Here is a 24,409-nt window from a genome sequence, read left to right as displayed (position 1 = left end):
CAACAGTCATTTCTCCATAGGCAACATCCCCTGAGCAAGAAAAATCCCTGAAAGGCTGTCTTGCCCAGGAGATGAAAGCCAAGGAAAGCAATTTCCCTTAGAAATACTCATTGTAAGGCCAGGACTTCTGCAGAAGTTACACTTCAACCTCACTGTTTGCACTGGCTGATTGTTCAGGTTATTTACCTTTTCACCTTGTGTTGACTGTTCTTGTGAAGTCTAAAAGAATTTGTTCAAGTTAGAAACAAAAATGGAACTCAATCAATAGAGTTCTGTCATAGAAACAAGGATCAACAGCTACCTACAAAATCACTTAAACTTTTAAATACCAAATAGCTACATTAGAATCAATAAAGGTATTAATTACATCAGCTTACTTGAAATTCAATTTTGTTTTATCTAGAGGAGGTTGCTCTTGAAAAAATTCAAGTCTCTTAATAGTGAGACTTTTGTAGATGTCTGGGAACAGGCAAAATGCTTAATTATATCACTCATTTACCTCCTGTTGTCCTGTTTTGTATTCAGGGCAGGTGGATTAACTTTGTGACTTAGAGATGAAGCCACATAATTATTTCTATTAAACAAGAGAATGAAAGGCTGAGTCAAAGCTGCACATGGGGACAGCACAGTCCAAGTGTGCTATTAGCTGCTATTGCTGGCAAGATGCTCTTTCCTCCAGGTCACCCTCTGCCCAGAAAAAAGGCATTTATGACATGGGAAAGTTAGAAACAAAGTCTTTGAAAACAGCAGCCCCCAGGAGGTAGTAAAATAGGAAATTTCAAAGGAATACAGTGTAACAAATAAATAAATATGATGGAACAAAACATCTGCCAAGCTTCAAACATGTTAAATTTATCATTCTGTGATAGGAAGGATTTAACTGATGCTTTAATGAAACCAAAAGGTTTAATGGAACTTAACATATGAGGGAAGAAAACCATAAAGAAGGATAAAATAATGCAAAACTTGCCCAGCTCTAAGTGCACTTTTCTTCTGGTACAATTTGTCCAGAATGCTTTAACACACTCTGTAGAATTAACAGTAATATGCACATAAATCACTAGGACTAGGTCAAGTCTGCCTTTCCTCACTGCATGAGCAAACATGGAACAGGAATTCAGGAGTGAATCTCTCTGTAATTCATTTTACAAAATGGCATTGACACATTGACACCATCCAGTGCCATTTTGTGAAGGTGACTGCAGAAGGTGAAGGAGAGGAGAAAAAAAATAAAGAATAATCAAGAAAAGGGGAAGAGATTTTAAAGTATAGTAAAGTATTTTAAGTCCACTCTACATGCTAGCTATAATACCCTGAGGCAGCTAAAGCCATACATAAATAAAATAAAAATAGAAGCAAGGAGAACTTCACATTCTAAATGGCATTCTGAGATTAATTTTAAAATATGCAGAGTTCTCATTAAGGCTGTGAACAACACAAATGTTTCTGTGATATAACAAGCAAATAAGTGACTTAATTTAAAACAGATTAAGGGTTAAGGGAAATAAGTAATTACTTCCCAGTCTCATTGATACAGAAGAGATAAACAGTCCTGCAGGATGCCTAAGTCTAAGCAGTCTGAGTATCTTGCCTCCACGGCCAGACAGGGTAGTAAGCAGTAAGCAATAAATAGGATTTATTGCTGGACACTGTTGCTAATTCTGTGGGCTGGGCACTGGTGGTGTTTGAACTGATGAACTCCCAGTGCTCCACCTGCTCCTCCCCACAGGACTTCACTGCTGAGCTCCTGAGAGATGTATTCTAGCCCTGGCTGACTTCTTAAATGTCTTTGACCACAATCAGATTTTCATCTGATTCCAGTGAAAAAAATCCAAATGACCCAACCCAAAACAGCCTAAAACTTCAGCCTCTGTTTTTATCCAGTCCAATTAATTCTTTCCAGTACTATCACAGCAAACACACTTGGCCAGGACTCCACAGCTGCTTTACCCAGCACACAGAACTTTCTAGGCACAAGATGCATCTGTAGGACCAAAGGGGACTTTAAGCATTTTACTTTTACAGCAAATGCTGTACACTGAGTTCTGTCCTTCCCAAATATGAGCTTTATTTTGCAATGTACACGTTTGCCTGCACATCTAGAACCTCCCCATACAAGTGCCTGTCTGTTTCTCACTGACACACACTTGGAAATGCTCTCTTGAGCACTTCCCTGTCATTAGGTTACACATTGCTCTCAGCATGGCACATAGCACCAAAGAATCCTCTTATTCAAAGATCCTTTTCCCATTTCATAATTAAGCAAACAATGAAGGGATAAAGCACAGTTCACTTCTATTCTAGTAGCCTAGCACCTCTTATGATATCATTTCCTTTTGTGGCCCAGGATCAGAACTATATATAGTCACCCTTTCTTGTCCTAAACCTTCATTGATCATCATGTGAAATAGTTTAAGACTTTCCTAGTACAGAGGACAGAATTTTAATCACTTGAATTAAAATTATTATTTTTCTTTAAAACGTTGGGATATTTAAATATTAAAAGAGACAGAATACTGCTCAGCTCTTTATACCTTCGAAAGTCGATGCCTGTTTATAAGCTATATTCAGTTAAACCTGAAGATCAACTTGCTTTTGACTAAAATTAATGCCAAATTCTTTCAGCTGGACACAGGTGACTTTAGAAAGAACTACACAGTTCATACCATGCTATAAAGTGGGCAGTGAACTGCTAATCCTTGACTTGTTCCCACATAAGGCTAGACAAGAGTGAGAATTTATGAGATTAACAAGACCATTTTCATTTCCAGTTACTCAGAGTTTGTTCTGGGGGTGATGCTCCTATTTTCCTGTTTGAAATGGAACAAAAACATTAACTCACATTGTATTCTAAAGAGGAATGTGACTTTACTGCAGATTCAGCAAAGTTCAGTCTGCAGTCTAGTTCCCCCATTTCTCACAAGATGTTTTGATCTCTTAGTCAAAAAAATTTCAGAGATTAGAATTTTTTAAAACATATTGTATCATTGAACAGATGATAATCAACATGAAATATTCAGCTTGTCTCAGATGATCGGTAAGCATAGAAACTAAATTTTAATGTTATAAAAAAGGAAAAGTATATGCCATGTAAATAATGCATGAAAAATTACAAACTTGTTTTTCCACCTGTTACTCCATTACTAATATATATGAAGTCTGCTGCAGGCATTTTTGGTTTTTTTTTTTTTTACCCAAACATTTAAACCAATTAAAGTGTGTATGTCAGGGACTCATGTTTCATAGGGCCTTGGAGGCTCTGTGCACCTCAGCTTTTCATACCTGAGCTGCAGTGGTGTGCAGGGACTGGTAATCTTCACACAAGGCAGGTGAAAAGAAAATAAGTTACAATAGAGCCACAAGCCTGAACTTGCCTGGATGAAACCCTGCTGGTTTGAGGCAGATTAGTTAAGGAAGATCATACAAGAGAGATAATCCCTGTTTTACAGCAGGGATGGAACAAACAAATCATGCTAACCAGCAAAAACTGAAGTTTTTATGTGTTTCCAGTACCAGAGAGGGTAAATATTTAAGTCATCATTATAAATGTTACATGAAATGCAATGAACCACAAGGAATCACTGCAACTTTCGTTACAGCATCTTGGAACTGCTACTGAGTTTCACAGTCTTAGCAGTGACCAAAAAAAAAAAAACCAAACAAAAAACCCCATATCTAAATTGAGTCAAAAGTTTTGATAAAATTCTCTTACTCAGAAGTCCAAGACAATTGGTTTGGTTCCCTGCCCTGCCCCGTGGGACTGTTAGTGACATCTACAATGGATACTGGATTATTTTTTTTGTTGAGAAATAATTCAGCAGGAAGAGCTGACTGTACAGACTAAATATATCCTTTCACTACAGGATTTACAAGCTAGCTACCAATATGACGTTATTTTCCTCATTTTCTTTCCATTTTTCCTCTCACAGAGAGAGCACTGAAGTACATTTTTCTCAACACAGGCTTATTTCACCTAGGGCTGGTGGTGAGGAAAGGCAGGGAGTGCTCAGCATCCTGAGCTTAGAGATGTGAGAGAGAACAACCTCCTGCCCCAAAGGAGCCCCTGGTGATGGAGCTGGGTTTGGGGGTTCAGGCTGGGGGAGAACACACCTGGAGTCACTCTGGGCCAGCCACACCTGGCCACAGCCCAGCAAACACAGCATGGACACACAGGTGAGCTCCAGGGCATCCTGCCCAGGGCTGCACTGCAGCTTGAGAGATGTGACTGAGGCTCACCTGGAATTTACCTGCCCCAGCACAGTGAGAAAACATTCTTTAAGGAATCCCTTCACTACTTCCTCAGGCCTTTGAGGCACAGCAGGAAGATACCAAGCCTCACTCATTGCAGGTGTTTTGAATATGGATTTTCCCTGAGGGTGTGTGCTCATGAGCACCATCAGGGGTTTCTGAGCTGAAGCCCAGTCAGGGCACACGGGCAGGTGCTCTCCCAGCTGCAGCTGCCCACACACCAGTCCTGGTGCCAGCACCACCACACAGCCCCACACAGCCACCTGACAGGGCAGGGCTGCAGGGCTGTTACACCCCAGCTTACACTCACTAAAACCAGGAAAAGCAGCTTTGGTTTGTAGGGTGCAGTAAGGCTGGGGCAGGTGGGGAATAAAATATTAAAACTGACTGAAAAATGTAACCTATTATCTAATTTAACATGAAAAAATAGCTGGGGAAAGATCACCGAAATCTTAGGAATATCTGTCTTCTTTCTTTTCTCTGGTGCTACTGCAATCTTTACCAAAGGCCTTGTGTATTTTCATATTCTGCCTCCTCCCATCACCCATTTCTAGAACCTGAAAATGTGTATCTGGAAGTCTTCATAACAAAATTTACAATGTAATTGTATACAGAACAAACTTTTTTTGGGTAGTTCTGTAAGAACAAACTGCAGTATCTGTTTCTAGACACATTCTTTATGTTCCGTAACAAACCCACCTCTCATTCACTGTGCTTCTTGAATGCCTCATTTCTTGGTTTATATTCCAGCAGGGAATTATTACAGAACTTACACCCAAGACTGGCTCATCTCCTTTCTTTTAGAAGACTGGAGGTTTGTATTGCACAAGCCTGGAATGTTACTGTATAACTGGAAGATACAAAACCCTATTCCTGTCAAACCCCACAAATACTTTGTATTTCCCTTTCATGACAGCTCTCTGTGTAGTTTCCTTTTATAGCACAGGAATGGAGTGGCTTCTTCATATGAAATTCCATTATAAATATAGCAGAATACTCTTTTATTAATGCTCCATAGGAAAAGCTGGCCTGCTTCTAACTACTTAAACTGCAGCCTCTCAGCTGGTTTCCCAGAAGTTTCCACCAGATGAGGTGCTAAAGGTTCTGCAGCTGCTGGCACACTTCCCTCTCCTTTCTGCCCAGCACGATCCATCCCAGAGGCAGCACACTGGGATGCAGGGATGCCATGGATGCACTGAGGTGGGCAGGATGGCAGGGATGGCAGATCTCTCCTCCAGCTGAAATGAGCCGGAGAAGGGAAGAGTGCCCGGTGTCATCTTTCCAAGTGAAATAGGATTCCAGCTGACAGGGTCAATGTATATGTGTTAAAGTAAGCCAGCAACTCTCCTCCCTCCCCTTTTTATTTTAATGGAAGCTGAGCTAGCATCATTCATCCTAAACCATGGGATTTTCTATTTTCTGCTTGATTTTCTCACTAGTGAGAGTGACACAAGCTTGACAGTTGTGGACAAAGTTATGGAGACTTTTACACCAGTTGACAGGCAAAAGTGTTTTATGAATGTGTTCAAATCCTATCTTTTAACCTGAAGAACAGTCTGTTCTTTTGTGCTTGAGAGGAATATCAAGTTCAGGGCTCATCCTCTGTCAGGAAAGAATTCCATTTCCTCTGTGCACCATGAGCAGTTTTGGGGTTTTCTCCCCTCCTCTCTCTATCTTGTGACTGCTACAACAAAGAGCAATCTTTGACTTCAATACTTGCTTCTCTAGATCATTTGTAGTGGTTTTTAACCAAAAGAATTCTTCTGAAGGGAACCAAAAATTTTTCCCAAATTCTTACATTTTAGACTGCAGATGAGCATAAGCTCCTGCATACCTGTTTCCAATTAAGTTTTAACACAATGCAACTATAAAAACAAGGCTATAAACCAGAGTAATCTTTATATAAATTATCAGTCTTGGTTGGATTAGGAGAGACTTTTGTTTCCTCTGATTTTTCTATTAACATACTGATCTTCTGCTATTTAGTTCCATTGATCAAAACCATGCAATGCAATATTTTTCTTTCTTCTTCTATTTGGACAAGCAATTAATAGTTTACACTCCTTAATTCTTGAGCAACAAGCTCTGGGTGCAGATCCATAATGTAATTGTGGGTGACTGCTGTAGATACCGTTGCTACACAACAAACTGAGTGGGACTTTACACCCGCACTATAAAATGAGATGTAGCTACAATGACTGTCAGGTGCTGGAGGAGATAGTTGGGAAGATAGGAGAAGCAGAATTCCACAGGCAAGCAGGAAATAACCTCCCAATTCCTTGTGCAAGTGAAGCCTACAGGGACAGCCCGTGTTACTAGAGGAGATTTTATTTACATTATAAGCACTAAAAATTGACATGACAAAGCCTGACAAGTCTTTGTGTTTTGGGCAAGACAAAAACAATCAGCAACATGTGAAAGTTACTATTTTAACAACATGGTGAAGTGTCTGTGTGAAATTGGTTTATTTATTTTATTGCATTATTGAAACACAGCATTTTGTGCTGGTGTGATATGCTGAAATTTGAATAGTATGAAATGTTAACATTTTTAAACATGTAATTTCTTGTTTTCTATCTTTTGTTCCTAGAGGGATTTCCAAAAGGTGCCTAGGAAAAGAGGTATGCAAATTCCACATTGCAGAATAGCTTGAAGCACATAAATTCAGATTCTGTTCTTTTAATGCTCATTGCCAAGTCTGAGGGACTACAAGCTCAGAAATTTAGGGAAATACAAAATTAGAAAAAATGTTGACTCAATCAACTCATCCCTTATTCATAAGGATTGTGTTATGACTGCAGCACATTCTTCGACTTCCTCAATTTAAATTATTCTGTATTAAAATAATGCAGAGAGCTTCAACCAGACTTGAAAGACAGAGATACTTAGTACAAAAGCTCTGAATCAGCTGGAATATCCAGATTTCCTTTTCAATCTCATTTCCCTCTTCTGTTCCAATCTCATTCAACAGAAGAAAGGATTTCTAGCATTTTTACTTGATTTTTCTCCCCATGACTTCTCCAGCCTCTCTGCTTTCCACCCTCTACTTCAAAAAAATCTCCTTTATTTCAATTCCATTTCTGCTTGTCCCCTGATGTGGGGCTGGCGTCCCTTTTACTGTCTCATGTCAGAAGCCCATGATCTGTGTTTCCTTGTGGGGAGGAAGGATTGGCTGTGGTTTGATACCAATCTTTACATCACATTGGCAGTGAATGCACTCTAGGTCACCCAGCAGGTTTGGGTTTGAACTGTGAAACCACCTCTAATTTGGCAGAGATAACAGAAGTATTATGCATGACACAGCTGCTAGTGGTCAACCACTTGTGTTTTGGCAGGTCCAAAGGAATTCCTGGATGAGATTTGCACCGGGGGCTGCAGCAGCTCCCCTGGAGTTAGAATGGGCAAAGTTTGATCTGTCCTTACACACCCCATACTGCTCAGCCTGCACTGCAATGATGTTTTAATAATTAAAACACCAAAGTGTACAGTAAATACTTTTCTTCTCAAGCAGATACTTTTAGAGACACCTGGGTGTATCATATTTCTTTGGTAAATAGTCCAATATTGTAACCCAGCTTCAGAACTTGTAAGACTTTTTCTTGAAAATGCAAATGATCTGTCACAGACTTCTAACCACATTATCCTGCCTTTTCCAGCATTCATTGAGTTTCCTTATCTCTATATTAAGTATTCCATCAGAAAGTGTGTTGGAAGAAATCCAGGGTTGCTGTTTGCCTTCAGAAGAATAGATTTTTCTGTAGTAACAGTTAAAGCAGCAGGTGAACAGAAAGGAGGGAAGAAGGCCATGTTTTCTCAATATGGTATTACAAATTTTGAAAAAGATTTGTAATTGCAGGATGGAATCTATAGCTAAACAAAAATACATTCTCAATCATAATTCTGTGTTGTCCCAAATAATAGGGCAAACCAGCTATTTTCAGAAGTCAGCAGAAGATTACCCAATGATAATATTTCCAAATAAGCAGACAATGTCCCACAGTGACAAATTATAGATCAGTCACTTCCATGCATCTGACCAACTGCTTGATTGCAAAAACTGTAATTGTGCCTTTTCTGCTATTTCATAAGACTCTGCACAGCCATTTCTTTTAACTGTTCCATAGTGTGACAGCAGCAGCTCTGCTTTCTGTAAACAGCCTGCAGAGCAAACAGAGGAGCTGCTGTCGGGACTGTTTGCTCTGCCCTGTTTGCTGTTCCACCACTCCCAGCCCTCAGCACTCACCCACCAGTGCTGTCAGAGCAAACCACGAAAATGCAGCAGCCACACAGAAACCAGGGCCCACTCTTCAGCAGGGGTTTGCCCCCTCAATTCTACTTCTCCAGAGATATGAAAAAAATTTAAGCCATCCATGGTAATCAGGTGAATTAACAAATTACGGTGAGTTACAGGAGGAGATGCAAGTTACATCCTACATTGCCCAAAATCAAAATTCAGAGGCAAGACACATCATCGAGTTATTTTTGTCAAACAGCAAATTAAGGCATTAAACAAATGTTTATTCTTTGCAGTACAGGTCCCTGTTCTTCGCTTTGCAGTGACATGAGAACCTTTTGTCAGAAATATCACAAATACTTTGTACTCTCTTGCCCAGTGTGGCAATTATGCTGCTCAGCCTACAGAAGTGAAGTTGTCAAGGTCAAGTGCTGCTGCTGATCTTTCAAATATTCAGAAATTATTTTCAGAGAGTATAGAACTTAAAGTGGATTTATATTAATGTAAAATGAATCTGTCTTTGAGTCTACAGTTTCTCTTTAAAAAGCTCAAGTAGAAAATAAATATAAATGCACCTGAGAACTTCTAGTGATACACTTGATCAAAAGTAGTGAAGTAAAACTGAACCCTTCACAATGACACTCAACCAGAAAATTGTTTTAGTGTAGAACTGCTGTTGTACATGAGGACTTCTCACACCAATATTCTGTTGCAAAAGTATTTCAACATTCACCTCTGCACTAAAAATCAAGATATATGTTTTTTGGTACTTACTTTAGAATTATATGAGCATAAAAATACATGATTTTGAATGCATATGAAGATATATTCACCAAAGGAGGGAAAAAAGAGCTAAATTTGTCAAAACATTGTAAGAGTCTTGAGAAATAATATGCCTTAAAGGCATCTAATCCCTTCCACCCGTGTTACATAAAAGTAGAACATACTTTAACTGATCCTTATCTACTTCACATTTGTTCTGTGAGCTGCCAGCAGGAAAGCAAAACTAAAGGTTATACTTTGGAGTAATGTAAAAAAGGAGTTTTCACTTACCTAATTCTTTAGAAACTGGAGAATCTGCTGATATATCCCCAATCTTTGCAAGGCTATCATAATATGCTCTTCCAGCCACTACCATACCTGGGGGTGAGTGAAAAAAACCTAACTGTTAAAAAAAAAAATCAAAATATCTTCAATTTTTATTAATGTATGAGCCTATGAAATCGTGTCATCCAGAGCACAGAGTAAGAGAGGGGTACATGGCTACAAGGAGCTCCTTCTGTCAGAGAAGGTTACCAAAGCTCCCTGCTGATGTGTGACACCAGGAAACAAAGACAGAACTCCAGAATACATTAATGAAATTTCAGCCTGTTGTTTAGCTCCAGCCTCCCTGCATACCCACAGGCATCCAGCCTTAGCCATAAGCCACTGGTCAGGACACAGCAAAGTTCCTTGGTACAGAGAAAACTCTTGGAAAAACCCAAACTGCAATCCCAAACTTCTATAAGTGCTGAGCCAGAGCAGGGAAATGGCAACTGGCCACAACAGCAGGGACCTGCAGCTGTCCCAGGAGCCCCTCAGAAACAAATCATCCTGTCCCTCTAAAGCAGGAACCAATAGTACACACCATGAGGTTTCAGTGATTCCCAGTTAATCATTTCCTGGTCAGGGCTGATTTAAACAGCACAGCCAGTTTCACTGGAATGAACACAGAAATGTGGGGATTGGAGCTGCAGGGAGGCCAGTGGGAGAAACATCTCACACAGGGAACAGAGCCACAGAGGCTGCTGTGCCTCTTCAGTGCCTAGAACTGATCTGCACACCACAAAGAAAATAAGGAACAAGGACAAACTGGCAAGCTTTAATGTGAAAAATAACCTATTGAAGTTATTTGTCACATTTTTCTTGTAGTAGTACATTCTTGACCTAAAGTGAAAGTCAAGCAGAGCCTCGCTGTTGACTTCTGAATGCTTTTTTTCCTGAGAGGAATATGATTGCCAATTACAGGTCTGTATTTTATAGCTTTTACTAGCAAGGTGACATCTTTGGTTGCATAACAGTATATTCACCGAGAAGCCTGAAAATTTTCCAAATCAAACACAGATTCTCTTTGAGGCTGTTGCATTAGAAAGGGTGATTTCTGTCTAAGCTCTGTCTCACAGGTGCTCTGTGTTCAAACTTTCTGAGCAGAAGAATTATCCTGGTGCTGCTGGTGGAGCAGTGTGCCACCTGCTCAAGAGGATTTGATGCCAGTCCAACTCTTCCTATCTGTGTTTTTTCAAGACAGCCCCAAGTCACTCTTTTCTCCTAATACAAGCCCTTACAAAGGAAGGAAATGTGTGATGTTCCCTGTGCTACCCAAGCTAAATCAAGAGCCCTGCTTGCTAGTCCCTTCACCACTATGGAATATAAATTATTTCTACAGAAAGGAAAGGTTTTTTGACCTTTTGTCCTCAAAGTGTAGAAAAATACATTATAAACATATCTGGAGTTCTTGTAAGTTTTATGTACTTTGTCAGCATACTCCAACTTTTTTGGTAAGCTGCAAAGTGTTTGATTAGCAACAGAGTATTTACTCCTTGTTACAGATCTATTTACACCACTCAGAGCTGATGGTGAAAAGATTACCAATTTATGGGAGTCCAAAGATGACTTTGCAACAGTTGTTGCAACACTGTAAATATTCATTTGAAATTAAGCATTCATGCTAGATATGCCTTATCAGCTAGGCTTGAAGGCAGATGTAACAAGAGCCCAAATGTAACATATCAACAGCAAGGTGTGTGAAAAGCAGAAACTGGTATAGAGATATTTCAAATGAATATGAAAACACTTGTTATTCCTTCTGGTACTACCTGTAATTCCTAAGGTCAGGTACTAGGTAACCACATGTTAATCCATCATGTTAAGCACTGACACAATTAAGTCAACATTTCCCTATTTTCATCTCCAGCAGGCTTTGGTTTTATCTTTTTCTCAAGCCAGGTCTAAAATTTGCATGAAGAGAGATTTCAATGTCTGGCTAAGCACTACTTCTGCAGGATCCCATTTCTCAGAGGACTGATGTGCCACAGGCTTGAGTGAGGCAAAATTAGAGAGATTTTACATGGTTTTAATATGGTATCAAGCAGTTTGACAGGTCTGCATGGGGAAATGGAGCAGGCTCTGACAGGTCCCACAGTGCAGGCTCTGGCAGTCTGGAGCCCAGTCCTGGAAAGCCCTACTTGGATTGTTTCTGTGAAGTCAATTATATTCTAAAATGTTGGAGAGACTGGTCCTTAGATTCAAATTCAAATTCATTCTGATTTTGACTCAGTGAAAAAGATAGCATCAGGATCAGTATGGACAACAACAACAAATCAATCCACTCCTGCAACTTGAACTAATTCCCATTGTTCTGTTCTCAGGGTTACTTAAGTAGTGATGTGTGTAGGTGAGCAGGAACAGATCTAAGAATGTGAAATATCTCTGGAAGGTATTTTCAGAGAAAAAAAATAACACCTAATTTACATAACTTTGGTTTTTTAAAATGATTATTCCAATGTGAGTTACTCAAACCCACTTTCAGTTTATTTTGCAGGAGCTCTGTGCTTAAGTGTTTGTGATGCAACTTCTCCAGGACAGTGGAAAAACCCCAAAAGGCTGGAGAGAAGGTGCATATATTTGTTTATTTGTGCTTGTTGGGTTTTTTTCCCACTTAATTAAACACATCCAAAGTTCACCTTAGGAATTAAGCCTACATACACAACCCTCATATCCAATATGTACATTTCAATGGGAATTAAACATTCTTTCTAAATGCAGCACCTGGAAAACTTACCATTAACAGCTTTTTCATAATTCTTCCCCAGATTTATTAAATTCCTCAGCCCGGGATTGAACTGTTCCATAACATTCTAGCGAAAGAAAACAAAATTTGTGTTATAACCAAGGCAATTCCACAGTGGGTGACAGTATTAACCTCAGTGTCACTCAGGGCTAGTTCACAACTGTGAAGGCCATGGATGGATGAAAATTGGAGGATTTGAGAGACACAGGTAAACAAAGGATGGAAGGGAGAAAAAACTCAGCATTTAATATCAACAAATGGGAGGGAAAAAAAGATAAACTAATGCAACAGGGGGTAACAAGGAGTCTGGCTCTTTATAATAGAAAAGGATATCAAGTGTGTGATCAAAGCTTGTGCAAGGTCATCTTTCATGGTAGGTAATGTTGGAATGAGAGAAAAACCTTTATCCACTAATTGTTTTATAAATTCAGACAACTTTCTGACAGTGGTTCAAGATTTGAGTTCTATACTTTAAAAAAATGCTAGAAAAGAAAAGAAGAAAAATTTCACCAGATTTCTGGTTCATATTCTTTGTGGTTTCTGTGTTACAGATGCATTTAGGGAAATTGGCCATTTGGGGATTTTTTGCTGTGTTTTTTGTTTGTTTGAAATTTGTGCAAAGCCATGGGGTTTTTTTTCAGAAAGAAAATGAAAATGATGACCTTATTTAAATAGAAGGAGGGAAAAAAATCCACTGCAGCTGCTTTCACTGTCAAATACAATTACTGGCTGAAACAACCAGAATCTGAAATCCAGCAGCTCCAGGCAGGACTGCTCTCATTCCCAGCAAATTCTACAACCTGCAGATTCTGGACCTCCTTTCCCCAGAATCTTCCTAACAAATCTATGGCTCTGACATTACTCTATGAAATTATAGTGCCATGAAAAGAAGATAATGAGATTCCTGTAGACACCATTCAGTTATTCTTACTATTTTTATGGCAATACTTTTACGACACCACTCACTGCTGTTCACACAGCAGAACTGTCAGGTTCAAGGAATTCAAAACAGATGCTTTCTGTTTACAGGAAATACAAGACTCGAGACAAGTGAAATACTATCAAGCTTTTGTCTGTTGTACTACTAACAGAATGAAAATATTTATGTTTAGTACACAGGTGGACCCAAAGAGAACAGCAATACTGTCACATTTGTCTGTTTTCAGGCAAAGCCATGCAGACAGAATTCTATTATTTCTCAAAGACAGCACTATACCTGGATTCTGCTGAACATAAAAAGTGAAGGAATAAGTCCAATAACACTTTAACAGTCATATAGAGTGAAAATACAGATATTTAAAAATATATATTAAACTATTAGATTCCAATACTAGTATAGCATAAATTACATCAAAAGCAGCCACAGAACAATACCTGGCCTCACTGCCTTTGTGTACAAATTAAATGCAACTGGGATTGTTTTCTGGTCTGTCCCATTAAACTCTCACCCACCCAAATGCAATCACTGCAAACAAACCAGCTATTGTCCCCAGGCCCTTGATTTGTGTTAACTCACAAACCACATCCAGAAATCATTTGGGAAAGCTGTTTCAGGTGGAGCCAACAATGCCAAGGGCTATTCTAACAACCGAACAGGATGGATATTCAGGCTCTGGTGTCTGGGAACATCCCTCCTCCTGCCCCAGCTCTGGAATTTGCTGTCAGTGTTGCTGCTGTGGCTGCTGCTCTCCTCCTTGCTGAGGCACTCTGACTGTGAGACACTTGTTCCAAGGAGAAAGTTGTTTCTTCCTATTCCAACTTTTTGCTATTTCTTCCCAGCTGTGTACTAAAGACGGTGTCTGTTGACTTACATGGAGTCAGTGAATCACAAGGAAAAAAATAAAAAAATATGAATTAGGGGATTGTTTCAGGATAAAGAGTCCTGTATGTTTAAGGATATTGGGAAAAAAAGACGTATCATGATGGGGTGTGTCCATGGCAAGTAAGAATCTCAATGCCACCTTGAATTGCCACTCTATACTGAAAATAATCTTGAAAGATTCTGCCTATACTAACCCTATTCCTCAAAACAAAACATTATAGAGTAAAACCCCTTATTGCCACCTTCCCCAAAATTCTAAGAATAATGTGATAATTATTGGCCTTGAAGTACTGATTTTTGGAATGACTGTCTTAAGCATTCAGGGGTAAAGATTCCAGTTTCCCTGACATCTTCTAATTCAGATTTCAAACCAGTGATTGCACTTGTGTCAGTTGTTTTCATTCAGGAGGAAGTGAACAAACCCCAATAAAATTACCCTTAACAGCTCCTCTCTCTGCAGCAGCTCTTGTTTGTCACTGGACCTGTTGCCCCAGAGCAGGTGTTTGTGTGCAGCACACACAGACCATACTACAGACACAGCAGGTCCAGTGGAACACAGAGGGAGAGCTCCAGGACATCACACCTGCTCAAGGTGCACAAAAAACCACTGGGAAAGGTGAGGAAACAGCTCACAGGCAGTGCCTGCAGCTGCTGGAAGGAGCACAGCTCGTGGATCTCTCCTCCTGCAGCCCAGGCAGGCTCTGGAAGGGTTTCAGGCCACGGAGGTTGATTGTCAGCAGAGCCAGCCCCTGGATGTGAACGCCCCAGAAACGGCAAAAACCTCGGCATGGAAATTCCCCTTTGGAGTCTTGGTTTCCCAGTTTGGTTTATGGGGATCAGCTGATCCTCCCAGCACTGGGCAAGGCTCATCTCAATCAAGGGTTGGTGTTTAATAGAAAAACTAAACTCTCCCTGACCCCCCTGCCACGTCTCCAAGATGACCTGATGAAATAATTCTCAGATTATTTCCCTTTCATGCATTAGGAAAAAAGCATAATGTGGCATAATGTGTGATCTTTTTCCTTTCTAGTGAAGACTAGATTCCCAAGGCAAACAAAAAACCTGGCCATGCTTCTAGTGGTCCTTCAATACAGTTAGCCACAGGTAACCACTGGCTGTCTTTGAAGTCCAGGAGAAATATCCACAGCACTTTACCAAAACTGTCACAGGCAACTCCCTCTTCAGAATGAGGCATAGATTTGATATTACCAAGACATTTCAGATAAATTAAAATTACTGTAGTGTTTTATTCAACTTCAGAAGTCATAGGGGACAAGTCCAACTTGTCCAACTCCAATCAATTTGTACAGCTACTTTTTGTTACCTTGTCTTACAGTTTTATAGCTTCTCTTTTAGTCCAAAGAAAAGGTCACAAAAATGAGTGGGACTGAACATCAGTGCAAAATTTCAAGTCACACAATAAAGTCAGATCTCAAAACTTCTCAAAAAGGAGGACAGAGGAACAGAGAAAAATTTCTCATCAGGAGAACAATGAACTTAAAATTGTCAAAAGTCTCAGAAAATAGCAGTATTTTTATCTGCCTTGGTGTACAAGGACATGCAAATAAAACCTTTGTCTTAATCCAAATAAACATCACAAAGTGAGAGAGAGCTTGAGAGGGATAAAGTGGTTCACAACACATCATTTGCCCATAGAGTGAGGCACAAACAGGGCCTCCTAATTGTCAATCGTGTGTCCTATATTCCAGTGACACACTACCTCTCATGAACAGAATAATTAACGAGAAGAGGAGGCACATGATCAGATCCTACAGCTTTCTATTATTTAGGATGAATGGAAATAAAGGGAAACATTTACAAAACAGGCAACTGGAAACATCTTTTATGCAGAGACCTTCAGAGCTGGCACAAGCGACCTTCCAAGGGAAAAAAGCATAAGAGAAACCTATTCTGGTGGTTTGAGTCATTAAATCCTCAGAGAATCTGTTGTAAGAGTTGCTGTGTTCCTTCCACCGCATAAAACCAGTGTGAGTTATCCAGCCTGGTAGCAGGGAGCTGGCTGAAGAGGAAGAAGCCCTGAATTTCCACTTGTTGTGTGTGGGTATTAAACCTTCCGCAGTTCCTGATCGTCACATAAACAAGGCTAATCTTCAAACCAAATGACAGCCATTGTAAAAGTGCCTTCCTGTAAATGCTCAGCTTTGCTTTTTACTTAAAGACACACCTCACTGAACAATAGCTCAGCAGGTATGAACACAACTAAACAATGCATAGGCTCCCTGCAGTTGCAAGTTTACATCCTGCAGGCACTCTTGCAAGAGTGAATTACAAAGTATTTGGGTAGAATTCTGAAATTAGAAAAGTACCAGAGAAAAGTAGATCTTGATGTCTACCCTCGCTCCTATTACCATCACTATAGCTATTCATAGCTAAGCTCTGTATAGCTACAGGTGATTTGGTTTAAATTGTTATTTCTCAAATTGAAAAAGAGTTAATTTTTTAAGAAGTCCCTAGTGTTGCCACACTATGTCTGAGACCCCTCCCCTCCTTGAGAAGATTCAAAAGGTGTACAAAAGGGAAATAACACTGTGCTCTACTGCCCTTGAAGCATTTATACATTTCATCTCCTCCTTTAGCTCCTGAAATTCATAATGCAGTTTTCAGAAGGGCACAGTTGAGCCCTCGGCACATCTCATGCTAAGATATCCCATATGTATGTTAGTTTAATATTTTAGAACAGGTTTAACAGAATGGAAAAGACTAAATCAAGATGCCAGTGTTTATTCAAAAAGACTAATTCTTATGACTAAGTATTAGTCGTCTTGGTGGAACATTTCTTGTTTAAGAGAAACGTTAATAGATCATCCATCAGGGTGTTTCAAATACAAACCTTTCCAGGTTATGAACACATGCCCAAGGATAGACCTCAAGTAGGCATAACTCTAAATAAGGGAAGAAGAGATCATTTATACTGAGGAAGAACTGGATTTTATATAAACTCCCAAAGGCTCCTCTTCCCCCAAGTCAGATTTATAATGCAGGGATGCAAAGCAACAGCCTGACTGCAGCTTGTGCTGGGACCATTGGTGAATTTGAAGTTTGATACATAAATCCAGTAGCTTAATATAACTGTGAGTCTTTTTAAAATACAGAAACATGGAATTTAGGACTTTAAACTGAATTTATCAGATCTATTTCTGTGATAAAACAATATAGCCTACCAAAATCTCAACGCCTCTGGGGAGCACAAAGTGGTTTTTTTGGGCGAAGGAGGTGTTTTGGGTTTTTTTAAATTGCGCTTTGGTTGATAATCAAACTTTCTGGGTACGATTCACTTGAATACGGAGAGATATATCTTAGATCCAAGATAAGCAGCAAAAATAATGCCATTATCAAGATCTCTGGAAACCTCACCCACCCCACAGGAACACCGTGAGCTGCCTGCCCAGCCCTTGGCCCATCCAGGCAGAAGGACAGGTCTGCACCTCTGCACTTTCCTGCCCTGTCCCCTTTCCCCTGCACTCTGTGTGTCACAGCCGGATGCCAAACAGCTTTCCCCACCTCCAGCACAAAACCTGTGCAGGCTGCAGGGACACAGCCACACACAACCACACTGTTGGGGTGAGCATCTGAGTGTCAGGGGCTCCCACAGTGTCCCCCGTCCCCACGGGGAGCTGCCAGGGCAGGGCAGTGTCATACCAGGGAAGCTCTCAGCAGCTCCTTGGCAGGAGGAGGCTCTGGCCCTCTTTAGTCATAGGCTCCCACACCCTTGGGCTTCATTGTGCACGTGCCATTCCTATCATGCATTAGAGTGATTCTCCAGATCTTACATAAAGGGTAAATGTCAGCCCTGGTTTTGGTGTGTGCACACACATTTGTGAATTATGCTGTTTATTTAGTCAGGTTAGCTGGAAAACATTGAGGTATTCACTTTGTGGTGTTGTTGCCAGAAGAAAGGAAGAACAAGATAAAAATAAAACGGCATTACTCAGCCACCTGATGACTTCTGTCAATATATTTTGAAGCTTTGTATAACACAGGTTACTAGGTATTTAATAAATCCAGTGGATTAGCACTGTAAGAAAGAAGGAAAAAATATCACACAACGCTCCCCCACCCCCCCAAAAATAGCAGGCCAGCAAGGTATTAAATTTAATTTTCTATTATTTTTCCAGGTCACCCAAAACTTGATTTTTTTTGAGAAGTCTAAAGCCTGTATTTGGTCCTGCAGCACAGATGGCATCGCTGCACTGCACTGAACTGGTTTTTCCCCAGACCAAGCCTTTCTTACAGGTAGGAGAAGCCCAAGCAGGGCTCTGGGTTTTACCATCCCAGCACGGTGTTTCAGGCAGGGCCCTGCTGGGATGGCACAGGCAGGGGCAGAAGTGCTGAACAAAGGAGAGCACACTCTCCACTCAGGCTGGAGCACAGCACAAAGAGGTGTTCATTTGTTTTACATGGGGGAGCTGTGATTACAGTCCCAGCCAGTGCTGAACACACAGGCTCCTGCTCCCTGCCCCTAAAGGGTGACCAACTGTTTTCAAGATTTCAACTTCGATGGAGAAATAAGTGCTTTAAAGTGGACCCTGAATCCATCCTCTATCTGAAGCAGCCTTTATACCTTATCTGGATAAAGTTTCAATTTTTAATGAGGGCAGGGCAGGAGGGTTTCCAGGCCTGTGAGTACGAGCTATGTGATGCAACGTGCCAGACCTCTCAAAATACCTACAGAGGAGACATTTCATCACAATGTCAACATTAACTTTGTATTCCTTTGTGGTTTTCCTGGTTATTTCGATCTTAAAGACCCCTTTGAATTAGTTGAGAAAACAAAACTAAATAGCAAACTTTCCCAGGAAATAAGTACTGAATAACAGGGAAGGTTTTGCTGTTTAGAGGTCTCTCATTCCTTTAAAGACTATTTTAAATTATATCCATTAAAACACACAGGAGATCTTCTCCCCTCTCCTCTGTAAAACTGTTTTGACTGCATTCTGGAAGTCAATAGACAGAGTAGAGCATTCCTTTGTTGGCACAGCCCTGAACAGTCAACTTCCCAGGCTTCTCCTCTGTGAGCCAGTATTTACAGGGTGCTCTTCTGAGAGGGGAATTTATGTTTGCTTATGGCCTTGCCACAAACGTAACTGATACCAAAAAGCACCAGACTATTTAGATTATCTGCTCTGGTTCTAGAGGACAAAATTTATACCCAGACAACCTCATTTTTTTCAGTAGTTTTGCATGAATTTGATATCGAAGTCCAAAGAAAGTAAACAGCAAATACAACATGATCCCAATATAACTGGACTACTTAAAGGGAGGGGTATAGTTGATTTAAATGTGTGTTGAAGAACAACAAAAGTAAAATTTTCTCCTAGTAAATGTTTTTGGAAACCTTTAAATACTGATGACAACATCTTCAGAAATAGGAAAACATTTGATAATAAACCAGAAAAATTTAGTAAATAATGAAATAGAACAATCCAGCAGAAAGCTTTCCTTAGGGCTCAAAGCTACAAGTGCAGTGCAGCTGTAAGTTAAATTTGCAAATGCATTCAATCATGCAAATTTGAGTGCTTTCTCTGGTACAACACACTGTACAGAGTGAGGACTACAGATGCAACTATGGGTTACTTCACTACCCAACCAAAAGTACGATTCTCAAGGGAGTTTGTCCCAATTAGAATTGCTGCGTTTTGGAAAGAGTGTGTTTATAGGGAGAAAGAATTCAGAACAAATGTCTGGTGCCCATAAACAAAATATTTTTAATTGTACAAATAACAAGGCATTTTGGAAAATTTAAAACTTCCCAACATGAACTGAACTCCCCACAGCAGTCGGCACTTTGAGGCAGTGCTAGGGCGCACCATCATAAATCTGATTATCAGCTCGGGACGCTGGCAAGCAACTTAATTCAGCGTTAAGCCATTTTTAGGCGCTGGCCCGTATGGAGAAACGGTTCAAGCAGAGGACCACAACCACCAGGATCGCCAAACCACCTTGTCCCCAAAACACACGGAGGGATTTAGGGCTGGCTGCTGAACCGAGCCTGCTGGAGAGGCAGGAACCGGTCTGGAAGCCGCCTTGTCCCGGGGGTGCCGCGGCCGTGCCCGCCCGGGGGCTGCGGGCAGGGGGAGCGGCCGGACGGGATAACCCGGGAGCGGGGAAAAGAACGAGAAAGGGGGGGGAAACCAGACAAGAAAAGAAGAAAAAAAGTAAAGAGAAGAAAAAAAAAAAAAAAAAAAAAAAGAAAAAGAAAAAAAGAAAGTAAAGAGGAAAAAAAGATAAAAGTTCGCTGCGTTTCCGCGTGAGGAGCCGCGGCTGCCCCGCGCCTCCCGCGGCCCCCGGGGCAAAGGTGGCCCGCACTCACTTTGTACGTGTTCTCCGTCAGCCTGTTCACCTCCTCGGGGTCCCGGGACATGGTGCCGGCGGGAGAGCTCAGTCCTGCGGAGCGCCCCGGCCCCAGCGCAGCGCAGCCTCGCGTTCCGGGCACCAAGTGTCAGAAACTTGCGGAACCAGCCGGGCAGCGCCGCCGGGGCGGGCCCTGCGCCGCCGCTCCCGACGCGGCAGGACTGGCTCGGCGGGCGGGGAGGGCCGGGCCGGGCTCGCATCGCCGCACTCGGCTCGGCGGGCACGGCTCGGCTCGGCTCGGCTCGGCCGGGCGGGGCGGAGCGCTCGGACCGCCCCTACCTGAGCCGCCACCGCCCGCGCCGAGCGCCGCCTCCATCCCCATCCCCATCCTCATCATCCTCCCCTCCTGGGAGCCCCTGCCCCGCTGCCAAAGCCCGGCCCGGGCCGTGTGGAAGGAAACCCTCTGAGGAGGCAGCTCTGCTCCAAGTGCCCCGAGAAGCCGGAGGTAAACTTTTCCTCCCAGCAATTCAGTGAGGGTTCTGTAGGAATTAATTAGTCAGGATGAATTAGCGTAGCCCCGGTGATGGTAGTGCGGTGAGGGGTGATCCCCCTGCTTCCTTCCACAGCAGCCCTCTTGAGGGAGAGAAGAGAGGGGAGACCCCCATTCCTGAGACCCCCATTCCTCAGGAATGGACACAAATATTTTTTCCCCAAGTCCTGGTCTAGTGCACTGCCCGAGCTTCCTGCTCCACGCTGAAGTTTTCTATTTGTTTTAAATACACACCAAATAACACACTGCCCTCAGTCATGTCTCTTCTGTCAACTGACTTACAAGTCCTTCATGGAGAGGGGTGGTGAGGAAGGCTGCGGGAAGCTGTAAATATTTGTGGACCATAAATTGTCCAGATTGTGAGATTAAGGTATGCCAGTTGGAATATCTTTCTGATAAAATAATACAGGCGCTATCTTGAAGGGCTTTGTGGGAATTTCATAACCTTCGTAAGTAGGTTATGGTGCTGGGTATCGAGTGTGCGAGGTGTAATTGCCCTCCTCACACGCTGGCTGCCCTTCTCTTGGTCGCTGTCTTTACCTCTGTTTCCCTCACTTTATCACAGCAATAAAAAACTGGACTTGGATCAGAATCCTAGATATTGGACTCTGGTGAGGAAGGAAGCTGTTATGGAGTTTTGAGAGCTGCAAAAATGTTTTTGAGCAAGTGGAGGTGCCTTTAGAATTACAATTTACTATCTGAGGTGGTAAGGTGTTCTCCAGAATGTAGCCAAAATGCTGGGCAGAAAGGGGGTTTCAGGAGACTTCATACTCCCAGCTGAGGTCTCTACATACTTCTGGTATGTATGGTGTTAATTGCTTTTCAGTTTAATTTATAATGTTATCCTATGGCCATAATGGATTGGTTTGGGCCCAAGTCTACAACTCATGTTCCCTCTAAGCCCTGTTTGCTTGTACAAACAGCCCTGTCAAATGTGATGTGGCTGCTTGCCTGAGCATGGCAGGAAGAGTCACACTGTTTATGCCCATGTCTTTTGTCTGCAGAGTTTGTTACAACTCTGGAAACAGACTGGGTGCTACCAACTTTTGTGTTAACCATATGCCAGTGCCTGAAAAGCATATTGCTCCCTAATAGGCTGGTGTTCAAATTTCAGGGAGCAGGTACCCAAAGGGAGATGCAGAAATGGACTTTTCCTTCCCTGATTCCTGCTAAAGGAGCTGGGAGTGTTTTATTCCTGTTAGGGGCACAGCGTTTCTCTTTCCTCTGAGCGCTGTGCAGCTCTGGGAGCTCACCCAGGATTCAGGGTGTTTGTTTCCAGCTGGCTTGCTCACTTCAGTCACAGTAGATTACAGTGTGAGTGTAAATGGAGTATGCATATCAGACAGAAACAATATGGATAATTTATTTAGGTAGAAGTTTTTAAGTTGTTACACTTAACACATTGTGGGAATTCTCAGCATTTCAAAATATACATTTGTAAAGGTCTTTCTTTTTACCTTGTAAGCAGATGTAAATATTTTAAAGTTCTACTGAATTTCCTACTTCTGTGTATGACCTTTGGTCTTTGGTATGCTCTTTGGTATTTGTTTGTGTAGTCTTTCTGTGCATACATTTTTTTAGGGTTTTAGGTAATCTTTTTGTGTGTGTTTTTAGAGCTGTTCATTATTTAAAAAAAAGGAAAATAAAGATGAAAATAAATAATATGGTATTATACCACTTGTAAAGCTATGGAGAAAAGAAACTTAGAAAAAACAGTCTTCAAGGAATACCTAAGTGGGAAATGAAGCTAACAGGCCAGAATCCTTAATTTGGGGTAATGATTACATCTATTATTTCATCTATCTCCAGATTAAAATAAAAATAACCATAAATAGTTCAGATATTTAACTTTACTCTGTGACTGCAAAACTTGAAACTTGACAGCCAAACCCAGTTCTTTGAGTATCCAGGCCTTTTCTATTTATCATAAATTTTCAAATTCACTAGGAAAAGATTCTGCTGGAGCTTGTAATTCAAATGCAAAGGCTTTGTTCTCTTAATAGGGGATTTTTATCTTACATTGTGTAAAGATTAGTGTTAGCTGGAGTCAACCCCGATGTGTGCAAACAAGAGGAATTTGGAATGGTTGAATGAGGTTTCATTTTTACAAGTTGCTTAAGGATGCTCTTACATTTAAACATGAGTGCAGCAGTCTGCTAGTAACACTGTGGTGTGATCAGGACAGAATGTTTAATAGCTTGCAGAGCTGAAACTTTAATGAATACTTCTTCATGCTCCATTGTCTACATACTCCTGTAGGCATTTGCAATAAACATACTATTGTGAGATGTATTGTTTTATGTAGCCTTTCCTGGTTTATCTGTTCACCAGTTACACTTTTTGTGTGTTTGACTTCTCAGGTTTTGCATGTTGGTATTGTTTCTTAGGGACACTGAAGAGCAGTTGGTATCTTTGCTCTGGAGAAGGGTTCAGAGCAGGAGTCTGGTTCTGATCACCAATCACATCTACTCTCTGAACTGATTGGAATTAAAATTAATCTGATTACCTGTTTTTGATGTTTACTTTTAACAGATACGGATTTGTTGGCCAGAAGAGATGAAGAAAGAAATATTTTTTCTTTGGTGGTGAACCCATCCTGTGGTATTAATACATTTGTAATTTGTCTCAAGCAAAAATTGCACCTCAAGAGTAGTTCAGGGAACTTACCAGATTAGTACCTTAGCTGGTCCAGTCCCCATCAGAGAAGGGCTAAATTCAGCATTAGCTTGCTCAGGGCTTCATCCAGTTAAATTTTGAAGGAAAAGTTGAGGAACAGAACTGAAAGTTTTGTTTGAAAGAGCCTGTAACTTAACAAATAAATATGACAATCCTCCATAGTGTTATAGAGACAGTGTTTAACATTTGTGTTGGTCTGTTTCACCTTCCAGCTGAGCTGCCTGTGCTCATCAGGATCCTCTGCCTTGTAAGGAGAGCTCTGGCTGTAATGTTCCTATTGAGAAAACAAAACTCCTTCCTCATTACCTGCCATTCTGCCTCACTTTACACTTCCCTGATGTAAAACTGAAATGTTTGAAGAACTGTAATTATATAATACTTATAATTTATACATATTATTAATTATAATTATATATATATATTATAGCTGTATAATCCCAACAGTTACCCATGACACTGGCTGTTTGTAAGGGCTGGCTTGGATTTCAGCTGCCCTGGTGTCCCCCTTGCAGTGGGTAAGGTGCTCCAGCATGGGCTGGCCTGGGGCTGAGGCTGCCAGCACCTGAACCTGCCTTTCTGCAGCTCTTGCTGGAAGTGCCTCTCTGGGCCCCAGCCCAGCAGCTCATTCCATGTGTGCCAAAGGCAGAATCACACAGATTTAGCAAAACTGCTGTCGAGGGACTCACTCAAAATAAGGGCTTGTATTTATTCCCTCCAGAAGGCAGCTCTCCCTTGTAG

At 41.2% G+C, this 24,409-nt stretch overlaps 1 protein-coding gene and 1 long non-coding RNA gene across 2 annotated transcripts in view; one reads left to right on the top strand and one right to left on the bottom strand.

Annotated features, from left to right (window-relative positions):
• The window catches only part of BAIAP2L1 (BAR/IMD domain containing adaptor protein 2 like 1), a 33,102-nt gene extending 12,480 nt beyond the window's left edge, over positions 1-20,622 (bottom strand). Inside the window, exons 1-3 of the mRNA XM_063171849.1 lie at positions 20,465-20,622; positions 12,303-12,378; positions 9,536-9,622 (exon numbers count right to left, since the gene is read on the bottom strand). Of these exons, the coding sequence (XP_063027919.1) occupies positions 9,536-9,622; positions 12,303-12,378; positions 20,465-20,515 (214 nt within the window). The 5' untranslated portion in view covers positions 20,516-20,622. The remainder of the gene's footprint in view (positions 1-9,535; positions 9,623-12,302; positions 12,379-20,464) is intronic.
• LOC134426650 (uncharacterized) lies at positions 12,108-24,168 on the top strand. The gene is made up of 3 exons (XR_010030017.1): positions 12,108-12,135; positions 18,270-18,387; positions 23,528-24,168. It is a non-coding gene; the product is annotated as an uncharacterized LOC134426650 (long non-coding RNA).
• Positions 24,169-24,409: the final 241 nt, after the last annotated feature.

Source organism: Melospiza melodia, chromosome 18 (assembly GCF_035770615.1).
Source record: "Melospiza melodia melodia isolate bMelMel2 chromosome 18, bMelMel2.pri, whole genome shotgun sequence".
NCBI classification, from domain to species: Eukaryota; Metazoa; Chordata; class Aves; order Passeriformes; family Passerellidae; genus Melospiza; species Melospiza melodia.
Note: the sequence above shows the minus strand (reverse complement) of the source record. Positions and strands in the feature narration are given on the sequence as shown.